Below are 24,448 nucleotides of genomic sequence, written 5' to 3' on the forward strand. Positions count from 1 at the left end.
TTAATGAATTTAATCACAAAATCGTCTATTTCATTTGTTTTTGCATAGTTACCGACCAAGATCGAACAAACTTGTGAAAACCATGCACTAACTTTCCCTGATCGAGAATAAAAAGTCTTCAGTTCGTGAAAGTCAAAATCCAAAAGCGTTACTACCTTAAATGGTTCGATCGCACGATATAAATTGATTAAATAAAAAAAAAACACACACAAACTGTATAATAAATCAACAAGACGAATGATATTTTGTGTGATTTTTACAATGATAAAATAATAATATTTAAACGAAGAAAAAAAAGTTGAAGAAATGTTAATCGGGCCTCGAGACCGTAAGATGAAAACTTGTCTTTCGAAAAGGAATATAAAAGAGAGATTTAAAAATTCAAAAAAAAAAAGAATCGAAAAGAAAAATCGATAGATAAAGATAACGAGAGAGAGAGAAAAAGATAAGCCAATCTAATAAATAAGTCAATGCTCTAAAAGAGGAACTAACTTCTACCATTCGTATAAAAGCATTCGAGCATGGCATAAGTTCATTTAATCATCGACTTACGATATTTCACTATTCCGTAAGCCGATCTGTCAAGAATGTTATTTATTAACACGTTTGTCTGTCGTCGTGGTCGTCGCATCGTCGTTGGACTATCGCACCCGTAACTAATATATTAACCTTCAAGAAAACGCACGCGAACGTTGTCGACCCTCTTCCGTGACGATCACCTCAAGGCAGTCCATTTCAACCACGATTCTCTTACTCGCGAATTATCGTTTCACGGCTATCGAAAAGCTTTCCTTCCACAACCAAACTTTCCTTTCCAACGATAAAGTATCCCTCGAAAGACTTCCATACATAAGCTCTCTCTCTCCCTCTCTGTTTGTCTGTGTAATATGCTTAATATGGTTTCGAAATTATCATTGAAAAAAAAATTAATTAACGAAGTAATTTTGTTCGTTATGTCATAGCCGAACTTTCCCCAGGTACCTTTTTCCTAAGAAAGCTCGTAAATGTATTTCGCATCGATACACATCGTTCTCTCATTACCGTGTCAAATGTTATATTAATAAATCAATCGTTGAATCATCCCTAATGAAATTATAACAAATAAATGTTAGGTAGATGAAGTTGTACTGTTTCTACAGTAATAAATAATATTACGAAGGAAGATAATTATTTGCATTATATACGATTCGCCATTTCACGTAGAAAATTTGTAATTATACGTAAATTCCGAACGATAGAAGCCGGTACGAAACTATGCGAGAGACCTAATTCGTGATACTAAAAATAGACGGTGAGAAGGAAGGCTTGACTCTAATCGTTTCCCAGAGTCAAGGTCGCCTTAGAGTAGTGTAGAGAAAAGCAAAAGAAGAAGATGAGGAAGGGGGAAAGGAGAAAGGAAAGAAAAGGAGAACGGCGAATAGTAAAGACTAGACGACTAGGAAAAGAAAGGCAAGCTAGCCAATCAAAGGTAAAATAGAGAAACGTGCTGTTCTAACGGTCCATGAAAGAGGATGGAAGTTCACCGTTTAGAATATCCTGCACGATGATTTATTTGTAACGCTTAAAGGAACTCCAAGCGAAGGAGACCTCCCACTGTTAGAAGAAGCAATTATCAAAACCACCGGCACATCGGTGAGGCAATTACGCAAAATGTAATCTCTTTCTGGCTTAACGTCATTACTTAAATCTACTTAATAATCGCTCTTATATATCTTCTAACTTGTTTTGATTCAACTTACAGCAAGGAAGAATAAATAATAGGCCTGTAGAAATTGAAAAATATCGAATGTCTTTCTCTGTCATCTTCTACGTTCATTCAATTTTCTTTATTCGCACGAAGAAAAAAATACAATATGTCCAGCAAATAATTAATGTAAATTTATGATTTCGAATAAAGATTGAACAATATTTTTATTCAATCATTTTCTATGCCTATAAAATTTCATATTATTGAGATTTCAAACGAGAAATATTCACGAGAAAAAGAAAAATAAATTGGACAATGAAATAAAGTTATATGGTACGTTCGAAAAGTCGTTTTACCGAAAAAATAAAACAAAATTAAAAACCAATATTGTAAACAATTCAAGATCTAAAACTTGAGGGCGGTTTATAATATGACTTTATTCCTTGGCGTCTTATAATCTCATTCTGGCCCTTAATACATACACTCTTCTATAAACAAATGCACATCGTCATCAGTATCGATCATGCATTTCACACATACACACCCAACAAACTCCAGAATCTTTCCTACTTTTCTCGATTATCAATTGCTTCATCTCACATGCACACGCAACTAATTATTATACGAATGTTTATACTATTCCTTGAACTATCGATCGACTTATTTCACATACGAACACAAATACACATACACTTCTGATCAATGCAAGGATCCTTCCATCTTACACCAATACACATATACTGTCCTGTAATCTCCTATAATAAAGATCGTCGAGGTTTACAATATTTATTTTTATAATATTTCATTTATCATTTCAATATCACAATATTATTTAAAAAAACATTGCTATTCCAAATATCATTTTAAAATAATTGTTAATTTTTTAATTCGATAAGACGACTTTTGGGATACTCTGTATATTGATTCTATTAATTTATATATCATATTTAAATATTATCAACAATCTCTCTTTAATATAACTGTGAAACAAATAATATATAAAACTTGGCGTATTGTCGGAAAACATCGTACAACTTCTTTCTTCTAATCTCTTCCTCTCCCTCTTTCTATCTGATATCTTCTGACCTCCACACGCAAGCAAGCAGGCAACTCCGTCGTATGTTTTCTAATCGGTCATAATACGATAGAGTATGGATTATGATTAGCAAGTTACCGTGTCCGGATGACATTCGTTACATACATCAATGCCAATTCATTTCCGTCAAGGATTTACTATAATGATCGCAGGATTATCCTGCTTATATCGTTAAAAGCGGCATTGCGTTAGACAAAGCATAACTCGAACGATTTATTTTATCGATTAAATACGAATGTCGAATATACAAAATAATAAAAAAAGGAAAATAATATAAAAGAATAAAATATCTTTAAATACTAATTAGCACTAATGTGAATATATGATAATAAACGAAAGATTGCCGATTGGAATAACATTATCGTTGCTTTAGAAGAGTGTTAAGAGTGTAATTTATTTTCTGAAAATAAAAGGAGATACAAATCAAGCAAGTGATTAATAGAAAGTGTAAGTAACATTTAGCAAGATGCAGAGATTTAAAAGAAACGTTTCTGGTGGAAGTAGCGTTCCACTTGGTGAACTCCTTCTGATTAGAAGTAACAGTAAATCGAACGATAAAGGAAGTTAAGTGTTTATTTCATAGAAACTGAAAGCTTTTATCTCTCCTAAAGAAACGATAAATCCTTAGACGTCCTTTCTTTTAACACGTTCACTCATGTCAGTAAAATCTTCGAAAGAACATTTGGGGAAATAGAAAATGATTAAAAACATCAATTGTACGATTAGCAAATTGATTTAAATCGAAATAACGAGTCGAATCTCGGTATTTAAATTTAATCAAATTTAGGAACGTTTCGATTTCCACCATAAAAGTTACTACTAAATTCAAGCTTCCATTTCGGTTTCATTCGACGAACGTCCGATGAAGCGAGGTTAAGCTGACGAGTCTTTTTGAATCTAACTATCGATTAGAATTCACGGCACTTAAATTAAGTCAAATTTAGGAGCGTTCGGGGCTCAGTCCAAAGTTACTTAATTCGGCTTACCATTTCGGTTTCACTCGACAAAAGTCCGAATGAGCGAGGTTAAACAGACAAAGGGAAGGGGGTCTAATAAATTAGCCAAAAAAATTCACGTTGAATACTTAATCAGTAGAAAACTTGGTACGCATAGCTACGCGTAGAGAGGCTTCATCGATGCTAAGGCATTAGAATTGGTTAGACGCTTACGGTAGAATAGCTTATACCAGGAAACGTCGATTTAAGTATGTTAAGCACGAATAACGCTGGACATTTAGCCGAAGGAAAGAACGAGCTCGCGCAAGATGTTACGAAGAACGCCTTGCGAAGTGTCTCCAACGATTTCCGGAGCAACGATATCCAAAGGAAAGCCGATTCTGTTCCTTTCTAGTAAATCTTTATAAGTCCCGTTACGGTCTTACGTTTAATTTTATTTATTAACACGTTGACGCAACTGACTGTCAAATTTTTATACATGCCAATATGGACTAATTGTATTATATGTATAAATGATACAATTAATAAAATTACTATATAAGATTTATTTTATATTAATTTGGTATTAATTTACTATTATAAATACTGTTCTTATATTCAACTTCTTAGACGACTTAAAAAGAACATTAAAAAAAAATGTTTCGAAAGAAGTTTTAGAAAAAAAAATGTGTGCGTCAACGTGTTAATATTCATCGAAAGTACATTATGCTCTACCAAACTTGAAATGGTAATCTAACTCTCGAAAAAAAAAAAGCAATTTGTAATCATACAACTTGTTCTCTCAAGATTTTCAATGTGTTTCTCCTTTCAAATCTTTCTTCTTTCCTTTTACTTTCGATTAAATCGTAATATCTCATAATCAGCACGTTCGAAAAAAAAAGTTAAGTATGATTGATGTTTTATAATAATAAATAAAAAAGAAAAAACTCGTATGTATATATAAGAATATTTAAATACATAATATAAATATTATATGATTGGAATAATATGATCATAAAGATAATTTTTATTTGTTTCTTCATATTATATGAGAATATCGCAAAAAATATATACAATTACATTTAAAAAAACGACGCGTTGATATACAAAAATTCTTACAACCATTAGATCCTTAACCCCCTGCAATAGAGCAACTTTTTTCTTTCAAGTTTTTTAATACGATTTTAAAAAAAGGAACTATCTAACAATAAGTGTTCCCATTTATATGCTCAAGCCTGGTATACAATGTAACAGCGGATGCGTATAATTAATATTTATTATAGAAATGATAAATATGTATGTACTTAAATATATGCTTTTACATTATTCTTCTTTAATTTTTACAATTATAAAAAAAAATGTTTTGGCAATTTATAATTTTGCGCTCGTCATACAATTCATTTTTTTGTTCGTAGAAATGGATTTAAGAAAAAAAGAAAAAATATTCGAAGACGTGATGGAAGAAAGAAAGAAGTACCTTCGCGAAGAGCACCGAAAAACTCTTAAAACCAGCTTGCAGAGCAAATAACGAAAAGATTTCGGGGACCTCTTTGGAAAGCCTGTTGAAGGTTCTCGATGATGCGGACTTTCCTTTGTCGGTACGTACGTTTTCCAAAGTGCTTTAACGACCGTACGAAACAAAAAAAAAATGGAAAAGAAAAAGAAGACAGATAAAAACTTCAAATTGATCGAGAATCACATCGCTAAAGATCGATCGATCGATCTTCTTGATCTCGAGCTCAAAAAAAATAGAACGCATAAAGTCGACTATAAATGCGACGAGACGATTGCGCGAATAGCATGCGTCTGTGATTAATCAAAAGATAAGTTAGTTAAGTGAGGGATCGTTAAAGTAATTATTCACAGCCACGTGAATACATATCTTATTGCTACGATGCGAAGTTTCCTCGTAAAAGAAAGATTAAGATAATGTTAATTTTCGCAGAGTAACATTTCTTCGTTAAAAAGAAAACAAAACAAAAATATATTTAATCATTTTGCAATAAAATTAATAAAATAGGATAAATTAATTTGCTATACAGAGTATGAAACGAAGAAATAAATATACAATCCTTGAAACACATCATAAACGTATTATTCATTTTTGAAATTTATATTTTAAGCAAATTAACTCATATGTGTTCATAGACATTACATTCGAATAATAATTTTCACGATGCAATTATAATCATTCCTTTGTATCACAAAACTCAGCTTTTTCGCCAAAAATTCCTAAACGAATAAAAATTATCACAACGACTGGTCAAAGCCATTCACCCTTTTCGCATTTCGAAAAGAGAAAACAAAAAATGATCGTTCCATATCTGGAATAGTAGCCAACAGCGCGGTAACTTTTGGGTAAAGAAGCAAATTAATCCGTGACACGTTAGTACAAGATGATCTCCTAAAGAGAGAAGGTGGACTTCTACCTTTTCTTCAAGTATTCCACCTAACTTGGTGGCTTCAGCCGGTCTATAGTTTTAGGGTACCTGCGCGTACGAAAACTGGTCCAGGAACGGGATGTTGCATACAAACGATCTCTCCTTCTCTCTCAAGTATACGCTCATCATGATTATCCTTCCTTTTTCCGCCGTTGATTACCCGTCTTGCTTTATCCGCCGGTAGAATCGCAACCCTACGTCGTATCGTATTCGAGTTTCTCACGTCATCCTCTTATCAACTCGAAGAACCGGTCCTCCTCCTCCTCCTCCTCCTCGTCTTTCTCCCCTTCTCTCCATCCATCTCTCTTTCTCTATCTTTCTTTTTTCTTTTCAATATACTTCTACTTCTATGTATTTTTTCTTAATTACGAAATATATACTGTAAGGTTACTCAAATCGTATTCCTATGAAAAAAAGAAGCATATTAAACATGTAATTTTATATATAAACAAAACATTATTGTAGTTTTCAATAACTTTACTTAACCATTGATTTCATCCTTTTTTTAATGAAGTTCGAAATATCTATACGCTTTTACATATAACTGAACGTGATAAATGAATATTGCACGCCTAAGAAATCAAGATCCTAATGTAAGTCGTATTCACCTATAACCTAAGTCACTTTTGATAGGATACTAAAGTAAAAACGTCAAAGGTATGATTTAAGTAATAGTATGTATACATGTATTTACATACAGACGAGAGTGACCATGATTTCTCATAAAAACGATAAGAAAAGTATATATTTATAACTCTTTCATTTTTGCTATTTCGTTTTATACATTTTATATAAGAGATGTACCGATCGTACAATTTCTCATCGTCATTATTATTATCATTATTATTATTTTGTTGTTGTTATGTTTATCCCCCGTCTTATCGATCAGAAAAAAAGCGTCAAAATCGAGATGAGAATTTTCTACGTGATCCGGAAAAGAAAAGAACGAATTAGTGTTTCACTTGTCAAAGTAATGCGATCCGATAAGAGATCGGTGAGGGATAAGAGGCACAGCTTGAAGAAGAAGTGCTTCGAAATGTTACGAAGAATCGGGACAAAGGATCTACGAGAAGAGTCCTCGAGAGATCTCTATCAACTCTCATTGCGTGCAATTCGAGTGCACCGGAAGAAGACGATCACTGTCGATATTCATCAAAGTATGAAAAAAAAAAGAAAAAAAGAATAAAAGAAGCAATCATTTCAAAGCATACGTATGATTCATTACAATAATGCATTGTATAGGCTAGTTATCTCGTTAGATGAACTTTCAACACGCAATATTTATATTATCCGTTATTTAATTTATTCTTTATTCGAAATCGCGTATATAACGTGATTAAAATGTATGATCCTCATGTGATTTTATTAATCCTTGAATATTTTTCTTGTGTCTACGTCCCCATTAATAATAAAAACTCGCGGCGTACATTTTACACGTTTTTGACTCTTTCGTTTAAATCATCTCAACAAGAGAAAATAACTTTTCATGTTCTACTGTATAATTGATAATATGAAAGGAGACAAGACGATAAAAATAGAAAATGAGAAAAGAAATCATTAGCGAAGTTAAATCGATGCTAATTACCGTGAAAATGATATATGTTTCTCATTTAGTCCTCGCGAAAGCAAGCTTCATGCTAGCAGATAAATATTTTTCGAGTATTCTCAACGGCGACCAGTTTATTTTCTTCTAATTCGATATATGATATTTATTTGATAACGACAAACGCTAACATAAGCGAACGAGATTGCACAATTGCATGAACGACCCTAACAATAAAATGATTAAATAAATGTGTAATTTATATATCGAGAATAATATAAATTTTGTATATTTTGGAAAATATATTTTTTCTGTTTTTTTTTTAGATTAAAAACGCATATATGCACGTATGTGACGTATGCATGAATAATGCAATTACTTCAATTGTTTCAATTACCCTCGCGCTTGAGATTCTTTTCTTTTTTTCTTTTATTTAATCATATACTTATTGATCTAAATACTTATGTAAATAGACTTTTTCATATTTAAAGTTAACGAAGACTAAACAACGTACCCTACTTACTAATTATCACACTGAAAATTCATTATCATTATTTTTGTCTGAATATACATCAAATTATGAACGCTTGGATGAAAGTATGCAGTCTCAGACATCTCACTAATTTTATTATAAAAACAATACAATTTAATCTGTATTTTTTCTTTGGCTACTTTTTCATTAATAAACATTAATAAAATATCATGTTGGGGTTTAATATCCCCTCTCCATTGTCACCCATTAGTACTCAAGACAGATGTTAAATAGCAAGATATTCAAATATTTTAGAACAGAAGATCAATCCCGTATAGAATAAAGTTGGCCACTCCTGACATAATTCACATTAGCAAAAAAAAAAAAGTATTCCTTCTCAGCAAACACTAGACACGTGCCGTCCACGCGGATTACTTCCACCGGGAGTATTCAGATACTCAAAGAGTTAAAGAGACGTGTCTCGTTGAAATCTTAAATCGACGATACTTATCATACAAAGACGAAATCTAACTTCTTTAAAAACATTTTTTTTATTTTATGAACTTTCAACGTCGTATTTTTGTATTTTATTATATTTAAATAAAAACATTCGAATTTTTTCTTATAAAATCAACTTAATAAATCGAAACGTACATTTAAAGTATATAAAATTATACTCTAATTTAGTCACATTTAAGATAATGCAAGAAATTTATCTAAAGAATAAAGATCACCGATATTAAATTTATGTGAGAAGGTGAAAGAGTAATCGCGTTGAACGATAATCAATTTTTTATTATATCAGAGCAAAATTTTGGAGATCGAGCGTTTACGTACATGCATATTATATGTGTGTGGTTGTAAGAGGAAGAGTGAAAGAGAGAATGGAACCAGGACTCATTGATAAATCCAAGCAAATCGTTCGAACAACGTCCGATGCCGTAATGGCTAATTAACCGAATCATTAATTGGGTCGGATCAACGCGGATAGATCGACCAATCGCGAGATCGCCATTGAAACAAATTCGAATTTGCGTCAGTTTTATCGCTTCTCGTGTGGGTAACCTCTCGTGTACCGATCAATTTCGTTGGCACGGCTCATTAAGAATTGCCATTTACCATGTATATAAATGTGACGGGACGAAAAACCTTCGTTGGCGAGTACGATGACGTCACGTGACGGCGTTTGGAAGCAAACCAAAATTTTCCTATTCGAAAAAGTGTCGTCAAAATTTTTTTTTCTTTCTTTTTTTTTTTTTTATAACACTCATCTATCGCAAGAAAAATTATTTATCTAGAGCAAATGACGCTTTTTTCTCTTTTTTATCCTTTCATTCTTGCTAATGAGGCTGATATTGAAGTAGCACTCAAAGAGAAAGCCGCTCGCTTGAAATATCTCTCCTGCACACACGTTACGTACATTGAAAATTCAGTGATCTTTAAATGAGATAACTTCAAAAATATATTTGGATCTTCAGAGACGTACTCTATTTGTTCATGGAATCAGTTGTAAAATATTATTTATATTTTCTAATGTGAATTTTATGAATAGAAAACCGTTACAAATCGATCACGCGACGTTTGTATAAACGATAGTAATAATAATAATAGTAGTAGTAGTAATAGTAGTAGTCGTAAGCACACATTCTATCAGCATAATTAAAACTTCACAAGAAAGTAATCATCGAACCCCGTTCTCCTTGACGGACCTCCTAACACTAGTTTTTGTTGTGCAATTCAATCCGAATTTTTTATTTTACCTGCTTCTCAAGCCGGTATCTGATCAACTCGCTTCGTACTCTCCAATTAAGTGACAAATTTTTCAATCTCCAATTGCTCGTAAAAATTCTTATTTTTTGGCAAAAGGAGCAATAAACGTCAAAATAGAAATTGAAATATGATGAAATTTCTTGTCTCGTAAGAATCAGATATTAGTTAAATCCATAAATTGATCGTTAATCAAATAATAACATTTTTCTTACTATTACATGAAGTAAAAACAATAAACATGTCTATAACGTATCCCTATATTTTCATGTATATAAATTTATCTAAATATACGATCAATCGAAATCTATTCAAGAATAAGAAAATGATCGTAAGCATTATTAACGAATATAAAATGATCTCTACTAGCTCACCCAAGTGGTTAAATGTCATACATGATATTGTAATCAACTAAATCACCATATCATCGTGAATATTTCACTACTAACAATAAATTATTTGCAAAAATAGCAAGACGAATCATCGTACTTTAACGAGAAAAATGATGACTTATTCTTTACGTTCAAGCTTCTTGGAAAGATGTTCTTTGTCATATCGCAAAAAAAAAAGTAACAATATTTTAATATCGTACAAAAAATAGCTTTCGAATAATATGTTGTAAGGACATCAAAAGAACTAAATTATTAAATCATAACTCGGGGTAATATTCACGAACCATATAGAAGAATTCAGCTGTCACCGTTCATCTCTAAAAACGCGTGCGCGTGTGTAAGTGTGTGTGTGTGTGGTACGTACTTATTATTAGATATATGAATATTAATCATCGTTAAATTATATTTGCGAAGCTAGCCACGGAGTAGTTTGAGAATCAAATCGACGTAACTTAAAACAAACACAGAGAGTGTTCCATTACAAATGATTATTCATACCGATCGACGTTCATTCGTGTTTACTTACGATGAACTTAAGAAAAAAAAACAAAAAAAGAAGAAAGGGGGGAAAGCGAAAAATTAATCGAAAGAAAATCTTTTCAAATTCTCATACCGGATCTTTTCTTCGAACGAATCGATAGGACTGAATAAAAAACGATGATGAAAAAGACAAGATGAGCGTGGGAAAGCAGTACACGAAGGGTTTTATTTAAATTGCTCTCGCACGAGACTCATATTTCGCCGTCTCGAAGGAATAAATTAATAAAGACGATTACGAATCATTTGTTCAATTATATCTTACATTATTATTAAAATTCGCATACCATAAATAATTACCGCGATCTTATTATATGACATAAGAGAAACTTGTTTTTTTCGATTCTTGATTATACAAGTTGCAAAATAAAATTAAAATAAATGAAAATCTCGCACGTACGTGACAAGCACTAAAATGATCATAAAGAAAAAAAAGAAAGAAAGAAAAAAGAGCGTAGGAGTGACAAGATACAAAGTTAGCAGGTGTAAAATTATTCGATATCGAACAAGGAAAGAGTTAAAAAAATTACTACTCAAGAGAGATAACCTTGGGTAGCCGAAAGAGCGACCTTGATGTGTCAATTGCGCGAGCAATCACCGAAGAGGAGAGGTCATCGACTACGTGATCCTTTCGCGTTGATCACGAAACACTTCGAAATCCCGTTCACGTGCTCGATCCAAATGCCAACGATCGGCCAATGATCGAGTAACGATCGTTTCCCACTCCGAATTCCGGGAGACAACATCCTGATCTATGCTTCGATAAATAAATTCAACACATTTCTTTACTTTTTATTATTATTTCTTTCTCCTTCTTTCTTTGTTTTCTCTTTCATTTCTAATTATAATTTTATCCATATATATTTTTATCTCAAATCCTATTTAACGTATTAATTAAATTTATTAAATATCTAACATCTAGAGACAGATAAATATTTTCTTGAAATTATAGACATTTAATTATTTCCTTTTTTTTCCTCTCTCTCTCTCTCTCTATCTCTCTTTTTCTTTGTTATGGACAACAATCTTTTACCATTAATTAAATTTTCAATATCTATTCTGTTCTCTGCAATATGTATTATCCGGCAAGAAAATTTAATATTTATTCCGAAATTAATTCTTTTTTAAAAATATTACTTTACGTGATTTCATGGGTAAAGACAGTATTTATTACTTTCGAAATCCCTAGAGGACTAACGCGAGTTTATTTTCTTCTTTTCTAAAATTATTTATAAAAACGTATTCTTTTAATATCCCCGATGATGTGATGCTCGAACAATGTTAAAAATTAGAACTAGAAAACGTTGATATATAGGAATGACGAACGGTATTAAAACAAGACAAGACAAGAAAGAAAAAAAAACGAAGCAAGAAACTCAACTCGTAAAAATCGTAATTAATTGGGATCGGTCTTCGTCAAAAATTATCTAACTATCTATGTGATGGTCCATCTATCGAAAGGAAATGACATTTGCCATTAGTCAGCGTTTCGAAAAAAAAGTTTCAAACTTTGGAACGTTCGATGACCTCGTGGAAACGATGCGTATTTCAGTCTTCGAGCATTTAACTCGTTCTCGCCCACACCGCCATTAAATAATACCATCGACGTTGCCATCAAAATTACCACTAAAAGAGAAAAGACTTGCTTGCAAAAGCCAGAGAAGAACTCTCATTAACGTCTTTCCACTTTCTCGTTGCACCGGTACTAACAACACTGAACTAAATACTTGCCACTGAAGTTTTCGCCTCGTGGAATGGGATCGATTCCGGAGCGGATAGAAATAGTTCTGTCCGGGTAACCTGACTTGATTCCACTTATTTCCCGTGATTACCGCTTCAAATTAGATAAGAAGGATTGAATAAGATAAATGACTCAATCGATTCAAATAACTGTTGGATTAAATGATTTTGAATTTTTCATTGCTTCGAATACAAACCTACCTACCTATCTACATACGTAATTTGTTTAAAGTACATAAAATTCTATATTTCTCAGGATCTATTTTAATTACATTTCCTTCTATATCGTTTATGCAACTAAAATTCTGAATAAAAATAAATTGCAAGTGACGCATAGCATTGCATGCTAATTATATAATGTTCATTGTTTAACATCTAACAATGTTGTAATATTTTGTATATTTCTTTTTTTATCGTGAAAAATAAAAAATGCATATCGTACAAATAGTTTTACTGAAACGCTGAAAGACTCGTATATTAGCAAGGATTAACGAAGTTTCAAGGAATATCGAATTAGCATTTGTACATTCCTCGAAACTCTTACGTCTTCTATCATTATGGAAAAACCACGAGATGAGAGCTGGCGCCAAGTGATTGCTATAGCTGATGAATCAGCACGGTTACTTATCTCAGCACAACATAACGAGAGCGTAACAGAACATAGAAAGAGAGAGAGAGAGAGAGAAACAACTGCACTTTATTTCAACGCCACGCAATCTTTTTCACGAGAACTCAAAAGAGTCACTTTGATTATATGTGTTATTACATTATCACATAACAGTTGAGATTTGCGGACTTATATAAGTCGACATTCTAACCGTGAGACGCGTGAAAAAACAAAACGCCATTGGGCTCGTCGAAGTAAGAATGAATTAGGACTCGTTAAGCAGTTAATCATAAGCGTACGATAAGCTCTTCTCGAAATACGATGTGATATCAAAACGATGACGCGTTTTAACTGATACAATTAACGCCGAGACTCTTTTGAAATTGCATATCTTAGGAAATATATTTACAAATCATCTTACGCATCGTTTTACTAACTGTAATAATCACGATTAACATATTAGATTAATTGATCTATTTCTAAATCGAGAACGAGCTCCTAAATTTGATGTAATATATAACATGAATAAATTCGGATTGAAATAATGAAATAGTAATTACAATAAATCTATGTATTCATGCATAAATGAAGATTAAAATCTACAATTTCTTAAATTACATTATTAAATCATTAAAATCGCAATAACAATTCTTATCTGACGTGTTAAACTGTTTAAATTCAACGAGCTTGGCACGGAACTGATATCGAGAAGAAGACATTAGAATATGAAATTCCCCTAACATAATTACACGTCATACTCGATAAAATATAAATATAGTTATATTCCAAATGCGATCGAACACATTATGTATTCTTTTATAGAAAATCTCAAGAAACGTTTTTTCCGTATATGCTTGTAATTTTCCTATTTATCATGTATGCTTCTTAAGAAACATTTATATGCACATTCGTCGGAGTTTCCTTATGTAAAATGCAGATCGTTTGAAACGAGAAGAAGCGAGAATTAACACATTTGAGAGTTTTACTTGTAAACATCTTTAAGTATATTTCCCGACCTATGACACTATGATTACACAATAAGAATTATTTATTATGTAAAAGCTAAAACTTACCTATATTAATACAAATTAATATCTAGAGAAAATATATTTAGTCAATATAACAATCGATGTTTGATTCGTTTATTTTATCCATAACAATAAAGAGAATATCAATTGAATCCATGAATACATTTATCTTTTACTATTCTGAGAAATGAACATGTAATTATTCTCCTTTGATTTTCTCATTGAAAAAACTGTAATAAATCATTTTTCTTACGGTAGCAAAAGTCAAGGTGAGTAAACTATTTTTACATCATATCAAGGATATAATTTCGAAACGATTTAAATTTCGATTTGAATTTAATCAACGTTGAAAAATCAAGAAAATCCGTAAATAACCGTCGTATAACGACATTTTCTATGTTGTATATAATGACTAAATACATTGAAGTCTAACTACATCTTTTTAAATACATGATCAAAACGAGTCAGCAAGTCTGGCATAGCATTTGAGTCGAGTCTCTTAAGGACCACGTCGACGAAGAAGATCGTAAATTCGCGTCATCGAAGCGTGGATTTAAAACCGGTTACTTCGGTGTACCAACCTCTCGTGTGACCAGCTGAGTTCGATTTTTACCGTAATTCGAGTAAACGTGGTACAAAACAGCAGTATTTATTAAAATCAGTTGAATATCTGTTAAAGTAACAATAAAACAAAGTACATTTGTTTAAAAATTACATATCTATTAATATACTTCGAATATTAAACAATGTCGATCTGATATTTTATTAAATGAAAATTTTTAACTCAAAGTCATTATTGACTAAGAACGTTAAAACAAGTGTATTTTTGTTTAAACAATCTAAGATATTAATAAAGTACATGAGAATGTTCGATATACCTTAAATGATTGTTAATTAATCTAAAAAAAATGTATATTGGAGACTAAAAGCACAGAGTATAAAATCTACATACCTTCCTCTTCGAAATCCTTCGTTAGACTGGCTCGTTGTCCTCTATGAAAATTCTTTTATTGATTGTTGTTTATATGACTTTCTAAAAGATGCGTATGTATAACAAAAATAATATTCATATAATAAATAGAATTTATTCTTACGGAAAGTCATATAAACAACAATCAATACAAAAACTTTTATAGAGAACAATAAGCTAGTATAACGGTGTATTTCGAAGAGGATGGTACTTTAAACTTATACACTGTGCTTTTATACAACAATATAATTTCTTTTGATTAATTTTAACAATCGTTTAAAGTATGTCGAAAATTTGTGGTTCTATTTTACTCTCTCCCCCTCTCTCACCCTACCTCTATGCTCCGTCTCTTTCATGTCTTTCAAGATAAATTAATTAAATATGTAATTAATCGTAAACACACTATATCAATAGTTTTCAAGCAAAACTCTAGTAAACGTAACGGTGTATAATTTTAAGAGACACTCAATGTATATGTGAAATATATTTAACACTTCAAATATATTAAATTTATTAGAGAGTGCTTTTTTATTATTATTATTATAACGTATAATAAATTAAATATGTTAATAAGTACATAAGTGTATGTTAGACATAACATACATATAACTAAATGATAACAATAAATGAAATTTAATTAAAGTACATGTTTATTAAAAATATATCTACCTTCATGTATACATATATTAAAGAAAAATTTATATAAATTATAACTTTCGTTCGATGTGTAGATACTAGTAATAACTAAATTGCGTATAACAAATCGTTCGATAAATCTTAGTTGGTTATTTCGAATTCAAGGACAATCAAGTTTTTCATTTTGGCTCAAGAACGAATAGAAACGAAATAGAGAAATAGAAACAATAATAATAATAGTTGGCCATGTTGTAGCGTACCTTCAGGGGCCTTCAACATTCCACTATTACATTGGCACGCCCCTGGATAGACGAGAATTTAAAGGGCAAAGAAAGGACCGATATATGTATGCACACGCGCGCGTACAAATATATTTATTTTTTTATGTTCAACATTCGTACTATTCCTATTCCTCGTTTTAAACTGCTTCGTCAATCGAAAACAAGAATGAAACGTACTCATTTACTCAATTATGCAATAGATTTATATGTCTGTCTGTTTATTTAAAATTGCAATAAATTATACGTTTTCTAAATACTATCGATCCATTTTCAAATCACGAACACATTTTATTAAATTGAAAGAAAGAAAATAAATCATTACTCGATTTACTATATTATTATTTGTTAATTCATTTTTAATCTTTTAGAATGGCATGCAACTTTGCGGTTGCATGTTCATGTGTCGATCTTATTTTTTCATTTTTTTTATTTCATAAAATTAATTTCTATTCCGTATCGAATTTTTGATATAGTGGAACTCCCAGTATCCGAAGATCTAGTATTTGAACCTTCTACTACTCGCACGTTCCACTATTTTTGTACAATAATATATATCTTTCTTATTTATTTATATTACACATTTAATATTTCATTATCATCTCGTTGTTCTACCACTCTTTTTCAAATTATTATTACATCATTTTTTCTAAATACAAACTCACATTAGCAATAAAAAATAGTGTTCTACTATAGAAGCATGACTTTATTCGAACAGTTAATGTCTCCCTATTAATTCGGATACTGCAGATTTTACTGTATATACTAAATATAGATTACAATTAGTATAGTTTTACGTTATTTATAATTATTGTTTAAATATAAAAAAAAAAATAAATAATGAAGGATTCACTTTTTTACTGTTGTTTCTTCTTTTTGGTTTTTATTATTACTCTTCTTATAAAATACTGTTTTTAGAAGTAATATTGATCGATTAACAAAAAATTAATTTTGAAAAAGTCACGTGAGAATAACATTCTCGTATCGATAAAAAAACTAAAAAGTGTGCGTGCACGTTAATTTACAGCTCTCGACATTAGACCTGAGCATAGAACGCGGCTGGTGAGTACACAAAACGTTTCGGAACGGGACACTAATGTCGGCAAATTTTCATAATCAAATATTTTCTCTTGGTACGCGTCATTAAACTAAAGTCGAAGAATAATACTTTACCGATAGGAAAATTTCAGTTTCTTTATTTCTTAGGTCGAAAAAGAAGAAAAAAAAAATCGTAATTACATGTTCAAAAATAAAACATTAAATGAATCATCACCTTTATCAACTCCTCCAAACATTAATAAACTTTACATTTCATAATCTAATTATTTTTTCTCAAACAAAAAGCGTTATAATATGAAAACTTTTAATTATAATGTATATTAATATAATTGTATACAAACAACTAGTTAATTAAATATACCATAAAATTTATCTACCAAAAAACTACCAAATATTGGTTCCATTTTAGACTTACATACTAAAGAAAATATAAAGTAATATTAATTATACTACTTACTGTTAAATAAACCATTAAAAACACATTGTAAAACAACAAGAAAAAAATAAAATGTAACGAAATATCCCCAATAAAAATGAAGATAATTTTTTTCTTGAATAAAAATCTTCGAATTAGATTAACTTATGTGTTATCCACATAAATTACCGAACGAAGGTTTATAGCTATAAATAAGTATTAAAGTTCATTCAATCAAATTATCTTTCCTTTTTCCTCAGCTGATTGCATCTATAATATGAAATAAATTTTTACGATAATCCCTTATCGTAAAAATAAAAACTATTTTCTCTACGTGGGTGTTCGAGTCGGCCTATTACTCGAAACAAAAAGAATATTAGAGTTTATTGGATCGTTATCACCCAGCAGCACCAGCTTTCCTTCCCCTCGATTTTATTGCTTTTTCGAGCTATTAGTATCTATCCCGTCATATATGCAGAATATCTATTAAAGATCGAGTATCTAATCGTGACGCTCCATTTTCCACGTGGAGAGCCATGGTAAAAGAGATCCTTACTGGTTAATATTATAACCGTTAGCAATTACCCTTTCTGTCAGTACTAGCAAGAAAACGAGATACCACTATGCGAACTACGACGCTTGGCCGTTCCACAAATTGTTAACTAATTGTTATCTTTTCATGCTCCCTTACGCGAACACCGCTAAACTCCCGCGGCGCGTGTTTAATAGAAGGTTTCGCGCAAACATTCACTTTCTCGTGTCTATTTATTCCCCCAACCTTCTCTCTTTTTATCTTTCTTATTCCCCCATAATCTTGTTCAACTTCATTCGACGTATATAATTTTCCTTAAGTAAATTTAACAAATTTCATAATTGTCATTTCGAGAATATAATGTGTATGATAAATATGCATAATGTAGAAGATCAGTAACGTTTAAAACATTTTTAAATATTATCTAACAATATCATAAGCATAATCTTGTAGATATATTGGAACAGAATATCCTGAGTATTATCCTTTAAAGATTATAATTTTAACATAAGTCGATTAAGAAAAAAAAAAAAGAAGAAAAAAGAAAAATGTTTGGGAAAAAGATTCGTTAAATATGAAATTTACATTGTAGATAATGAACACATGGATGAATTAAAATGACGAAAGAAAAATTCTTCTCTTGAGAAAATAGTACCATGACGTTATACGATTTTCTAGGAAACTTCAGCGCGACATTAAAATTCTACACGTTGAATATTCTATGCGTACAACGCTTAACCGTTCATAGCCTGCTGGCTAAAGTCGGATAAAATACTATCTCACGAGTTCTCTCGAAGAGAAAAGACTCTGTTCAAACTGACAAGACTATTCTTTAACGATACTCATCTCTAACTGACGTATAAATTATATGCTTTCCATGTCGAATTCCTGTCCTTTTTATCGCAAGAAATTAATTCGCAAGATGTCTCAAACGTATGGGGTTTTTTTTTTTTTTAGAGATAAAACGTTATTCAATTAATCATCACTCGCAAAATCAAATTTTGACAGTTGAAGCATCCCCATGAGAGATTCTTGTCAGGGGCGTCTGGTGTCTTGCCAGAAACGTGTCTCCCATGAGAATAAAAAAAGGAAATATGGAAATAAAATAAGAAAAAAGTATTGAAGAAAATGATAACATTATTTCATTTCAGAACGAATTTACACGTGGATCATACTATGTAAGAAAAAATTATGTTTAATAGATAATGTTTATGTTGGTAATTAATTATAACAGATAATATAATATGAAATAGTCTTCTCATCATGATGATATAACAATAATAGGCACATCTACGGAACGTTTATATTTTAATGTATTTTGAATACATTCCCAAAATGAGACTTCTGTTTCTATCACATTTTCGTAAAAAAAATGGAATCCTGTAAGAATTCTTATTAATTGCTATTAATTTGTCGCTTATGATACCCACCTATAAATTTATTACAAAATTGATACTGTACATGCAAAATTAGCATTGCATATGGATATTCATCACTTTCTTTTACTTATCTGAAAATCTTTTAATAAAGTATTTTCTGACGTAATAATTCTATAAACTTTCTTGACCTACGTGACCTCATTAACACATCGTATAAGTTTGATTATGATCCTTTAAGATAGTCCATATATATATATAAATCGTGATAATGAAAAAATGTATGGATTCATAAATATTTGGCAATTGATAAAGTTAACTTTTTCACATAATAATCACTGGATGTTCAAAATCTTTCGTGTGGGAGACAAAAAAAGTAAAAAAAAAGAAATAAAAAGGAATAAATAGAAAAAAGAAAAAGAAGGGAAGGTTTTCGGGCGTGGCATTATGTCCGCATGGAAATTTATAGAGATATCTTTTTTCGGCACGCGTGTGGGCAGGCGAAAAGACTACACGTGGCCTCCTCCTTCTACTCCTCCTCGTTATAATTATGTACGCGCATACGATCAGAAAAAAAAGAAAAAGAGCAATCATATGGTCGCACCAAAGAAAAACTACTACTGCGCGATGATACTCTTCTGGTTTGGAAAGAAAATGTGATTTATGCACGCGAATAAACTCGTGCGTTAGGATCCCGAGTCGATCAGGCAAACGACCCCAACACATCATTCTAAAAAAGAAAAGAAAATTTGTGCCCAAATGAGACGTTTTTATATATATTTTTTCTAATATTGTCTGGAATTCATTATTTCTGAAAGATGATGTATAATAAATATAATCTAACGTTTATGTGGAATTGACAAATTACGAATTTTACTTTGATAACGCACTTGTAACTCTTACAACTCTTATGGTACTAGTTAAAGATAAGTTTTAAAATATATTACGAACTTTGCTAAAACGTTCATTAGGATAGTTTACCAGTACTATACAAGCATCGATCTAAGTGTTACATGTCGACAGTTCGTAAAATAACAAGTGGAGGGAATATAAAAGATCTCGAAGACGATTTGGTAGAGACGAGCTAGAAACCTTTCAAATGCATCCAGTGAAAGTGATACCGTACGTGAAAAATTAAAGTATTATGTTTCACAAATATCCAACGATCAAGAACAATTTATGCTCTGCCAAGAATTTCATCCGCAACCTTTCTGTTCGTCCTGAAAGTGAAGTAAATCCGATACGAGGATACTTAAAGTATCACGTGAAAAAAAAAAAAAGGAAAAAAGAAATTAATCCCTTGCAAAAACATAAGACACATTTGTACGTTTAATTATATTGGTGATTCAACGCCAAGTTTTCTTGTAACCTTCTATCTAATTCTGGTCATATAATACATCATGTAAAGAGCTAAATCAGTACTAGAGATTTTGTTTGTATTAACAAAAAAAGAGAAGAAAAAAAATAAATTCGCGCTGTTTTATTATATGCCTCGAGATTTGAACAACAGTAAAAATAAATCAAAATGTAAATTATGTTTTTAACAAAGAGGCAATTAGCAAGCATACTATTGAACATTCATTCCAAATATTTCATAAAAACAAATCGTTAAAGATAAAAAGTACCGCGAACGTCTCCTTAACTGTTAATAATTATTTAAAGAATATTATCGAAGCAAACACACGTCAAAGAACTCGAGAGGTGCAGAAGAGCTCTCTATGTTAATCATTCAACAGATATAATATCTTTAATATAAGCTTCAATACCTATAAATCCGCAATTACTTCTTCATCAATCTGATATAATTAACTAAACAAAAAAATAAGATCCATTTTTGTTTAGGTAACTAAGAAAAATCATTTTTATGAAAAAAATAATAAATATTTTCTAAAATTTCTATACTTAAAAGTATTGCTGCATTTCAAACAAATTTTATTTTTTACTCATAATGAAATCCTGTAAGAAAATAAACAATATAGATCTAAAGGTATTAAAAAAAAAGGGGAGAAAAATAAAATAAAATGAGAATCATCATGCACTCTCACGTGTGACTTCGTTTGTCCTCTCTCTCTCTCTCTCTCTCTCTCTCTCTCTCTCTCTCTCTCTCTCTCGTTTTTTCTCTTGACATTTTGGTCTCGATCGAAGTAAGTACAAACAATTTGGACGTTTCAGCGATATGCGAATGCTGACAAAGGCGAGTCAAAAAAGAAGGAAAAATAAGAGACGAACGACCGAACAAGTTCACGGCTAAATTCCATTCTGTTTTCAACTTATTCGCGTCCTTTCATGTCAATTCTCAAAGACGTGGCGTAAACGGTATTAAACATTCTCGGCGCGTATGATGTCTTGTGACGTTACGAAAAACAAAAAGGAACATGTAAGCAAAATTCTTCACTGCTAGTGTGCGTGCTCCGCGAGAAAATTCTTTGTCAACTAGAACACCTATCATAGATAATGATTTCTACTCTTTAAATACCGTCGACGTTAATAGAACTCATATCATTTGTTAAACATTGAAGGAGTAGAAAGTTATAAGATTAACAATAAAATGAAATAATGAAAAATATTATAGCAGGATTACCATTCAAATCAAAACAATGTTAGTGAATTTAAAAAAAAAAAATATTGCATATTTATAAATTAATAAAAATAATTATGCATAAATACATGATTTTAATGCTATGCGTAAATACAAATACCGAAAAAAGAAAATGCAGTTATTGCTACAGTAATTATAAGCGAGATAAGAATTAATTTCAAATGGACTTTAACTACTTAAAACGAAAAATCGAAAAGTAACAAACAATACAAATTAACAGCGCCCTTTTTCGTTTCTAACATTTTATTCGAACGAGACTGTTCGTACGTTTGATATTTCAATCATCCGTCTATCGTTCAATGATAAATTATTTATTCTAAGTACATCAGCCTACATAAAAGCGATTATTATCCAGGTAAGCTAATAATAGTTAAAGCCTATTATATTCAAAGCTTTATGAGCTCGAAGAACGTTATGACAATTGTAGAAGTACTCTTATGGTGATTATTAATAAACTCCGCATTAAGAGACGTTTAGGTAAGCCAAGAAGCAGTCGTACGTTTAATCCAAGCAACCATTTGTTCCACGAGAAACATCTTTTGAACTAACTTCTAATTACAAGTGAGACATGCGGAAGTGGCTGTGCCTAAATACACAAGCAAATAACAGAAAGCGTTACGCTTGAGTATCCTTAAAAGATGGAACTAAAGCAAAGGATAGAAATCTATCAGATTATATTACCTTAAGATTAGAAAGTAACCTTTTGATAGATTTAAGAAAAATCAGAAATTTTCTCAATCAACAAAACAATAATGCGAATATGAAAAAACAAACGAAAAAGTTCACATTGTTGTAAGATAAAAATTCATAATAGATAATTATCTAAAGATAATAAATAATAACAAGAAATAACATTAACGCTCATACCAACCAATTTATCCACAACTAATTTAATGTAGAAAAACTTCAGTCCACTCACGAATACTATTACCCTGTAATAATAAAAAATAAAAGAAACAGTAATAAAAAAAAAGGAGATTAATCGTAAGTGCATCCTATCATAACAAAATATGAATGTCAACGCGGTAAAAAAAATGAAAACATGTTCATATAATATATAACACACTCGACACGCTATCTTATCACATATAGGACGACGCACGCACGCACATGTTACGTTTCCGGTCATCGACACGCGCTTGTTACTTCACGAGGAGAATGTTGTCCCTACTAATCAAAGTTACAGTAACAATTTCTGACTTCGTATGAGGTAGTTCTTACTTTGTAAAATGCAGCCTAGTTCACGAGAAAAATAAAAAGGAATGAGAAAAGAGAGAAAAAAAGATAATAAAAATCTCAAATAAACGAAGCACAGGGGCAACATAACCTTGTTTTGTTGTCGTCGAATTACTTGTCGAAAAATAAAAAATTTAATCACTAACCTGCATACTATCCGCCGAAATAATTTCCCCACCGAATTTTCTAGCCAATTCAATTCCAAGTTTTGATTTTCCTGAACCAGTTGAACCCAAAATCACTAATAACGGCACTCGCGACATTTCCATTTCACTGTCCTGGTACATCTTTCTATCTTGCTTGCTGCGCATGCGCGTCTACAGACCTAGCGCTCCATACGATTCCACTCGTTCCGTTTATTCGAAACTCGATGGCACGCGCGCTTCTTTTCAAATTCCTGTATAACATTGTCCCACGTATATACGCGTATTTTAAAGTAATATTATGTTTATAATTATTATGTATCGTATTTTTGCTAAGTAAAACAATCAACGATATAAAAGATTCATCGTATAATGCATAATAAAGCAGCATTTTTATTCATTTTTCATTTCGGTAAATTTTAAATAAAAGAATAAATATTTTAAGTAACATTTTAAAGAATATTATTAATCACAAATTAATCTTTAATTCAAAATATTTTTTAATTATATAAATTTGACAGTTATTCATTTTTAATTAGCCATATTATGTCAAATATGATAGTTTATAAGTTAAAATTAATATTTAAAAAAATTCTCTTTATAGCTTCTCAGTATTAAAATTTTTCATTTACGAAACTAAACGGATCATAAAGTTTATATGCGAACAAGAGAAAAATGTTACGTTAGGTAATAATAAAATAAAAATATAATATTGTGTGTGTGAATGAATAGAAGTGTAACAAGACTTATAACAAATTCTGATTATATAATAGAGTGAATTTTACATTCCCATAAAATGACGTTAGATCATATTACGTATGTATATACAATATACACGTATCTCTGCTTGAGTCATTAAACACCCACAAGAATTACAAAAGCGACAAGTTTAGCACACCTCTTACGATAAATGCTAGACCAAGTTCTATGACACAATGTTCGATATTAAGGATTTAATT

General features: G+C 31.0%; 1 protein-coding gene across 2 annotated transcripts in view; it reads right to left on the bottom strand.

Annotated features, from left to right (window-relative positions):
- LOC106788583 (tRNA dimethylallyltransferase, mitochondrial) overlaps positions 1-23,650 on the bottom strand; it is an 82,861-nt gene extending 59,211 nt beyond the window's left edge. Inside the window, exons 1-2 of one of the 2 annotated variants that reach the window (XM_014751994.1) lie at positions 23,493-23,650; positions 22,982-23,042 (exon numbers count right to left, since the gene is read on the bottom strand). Coding sequence is in view for 1 of the 2 variants with exons in the window: in XM_014751986.1 (XP_014607472.1) it covers positions 23,493-23,633 (141 nt within the window). In the remaining variant the exon portion in view is untranslated. The remainder of the gene's footprint in view (positions 1-22,981; positions 23,043-23,492) is intronic. The other variant, XM_014751986.1, reaches the window with a different exon arrangement.
- Positions 23,651-24,448: the final 798 nt, after the last annotated feature.

This window comes from Polistes canadensis, unplaced genomic scaffold, assembly GCF_001313835.1.
Source record: "Polistes canadensis isolate GaletaPanama2010 unplaced genomic scaffold, ASM131383v1 scaffold_5, whole genome shotgun sequence".
Classification (NCBI taxonomy): domain Eukaryota; kingdom Metazoa; phylum Arthropoda; class Insecta; order Hymenoptera; family Vespidae; genus Polistes; species Polistes canadensis.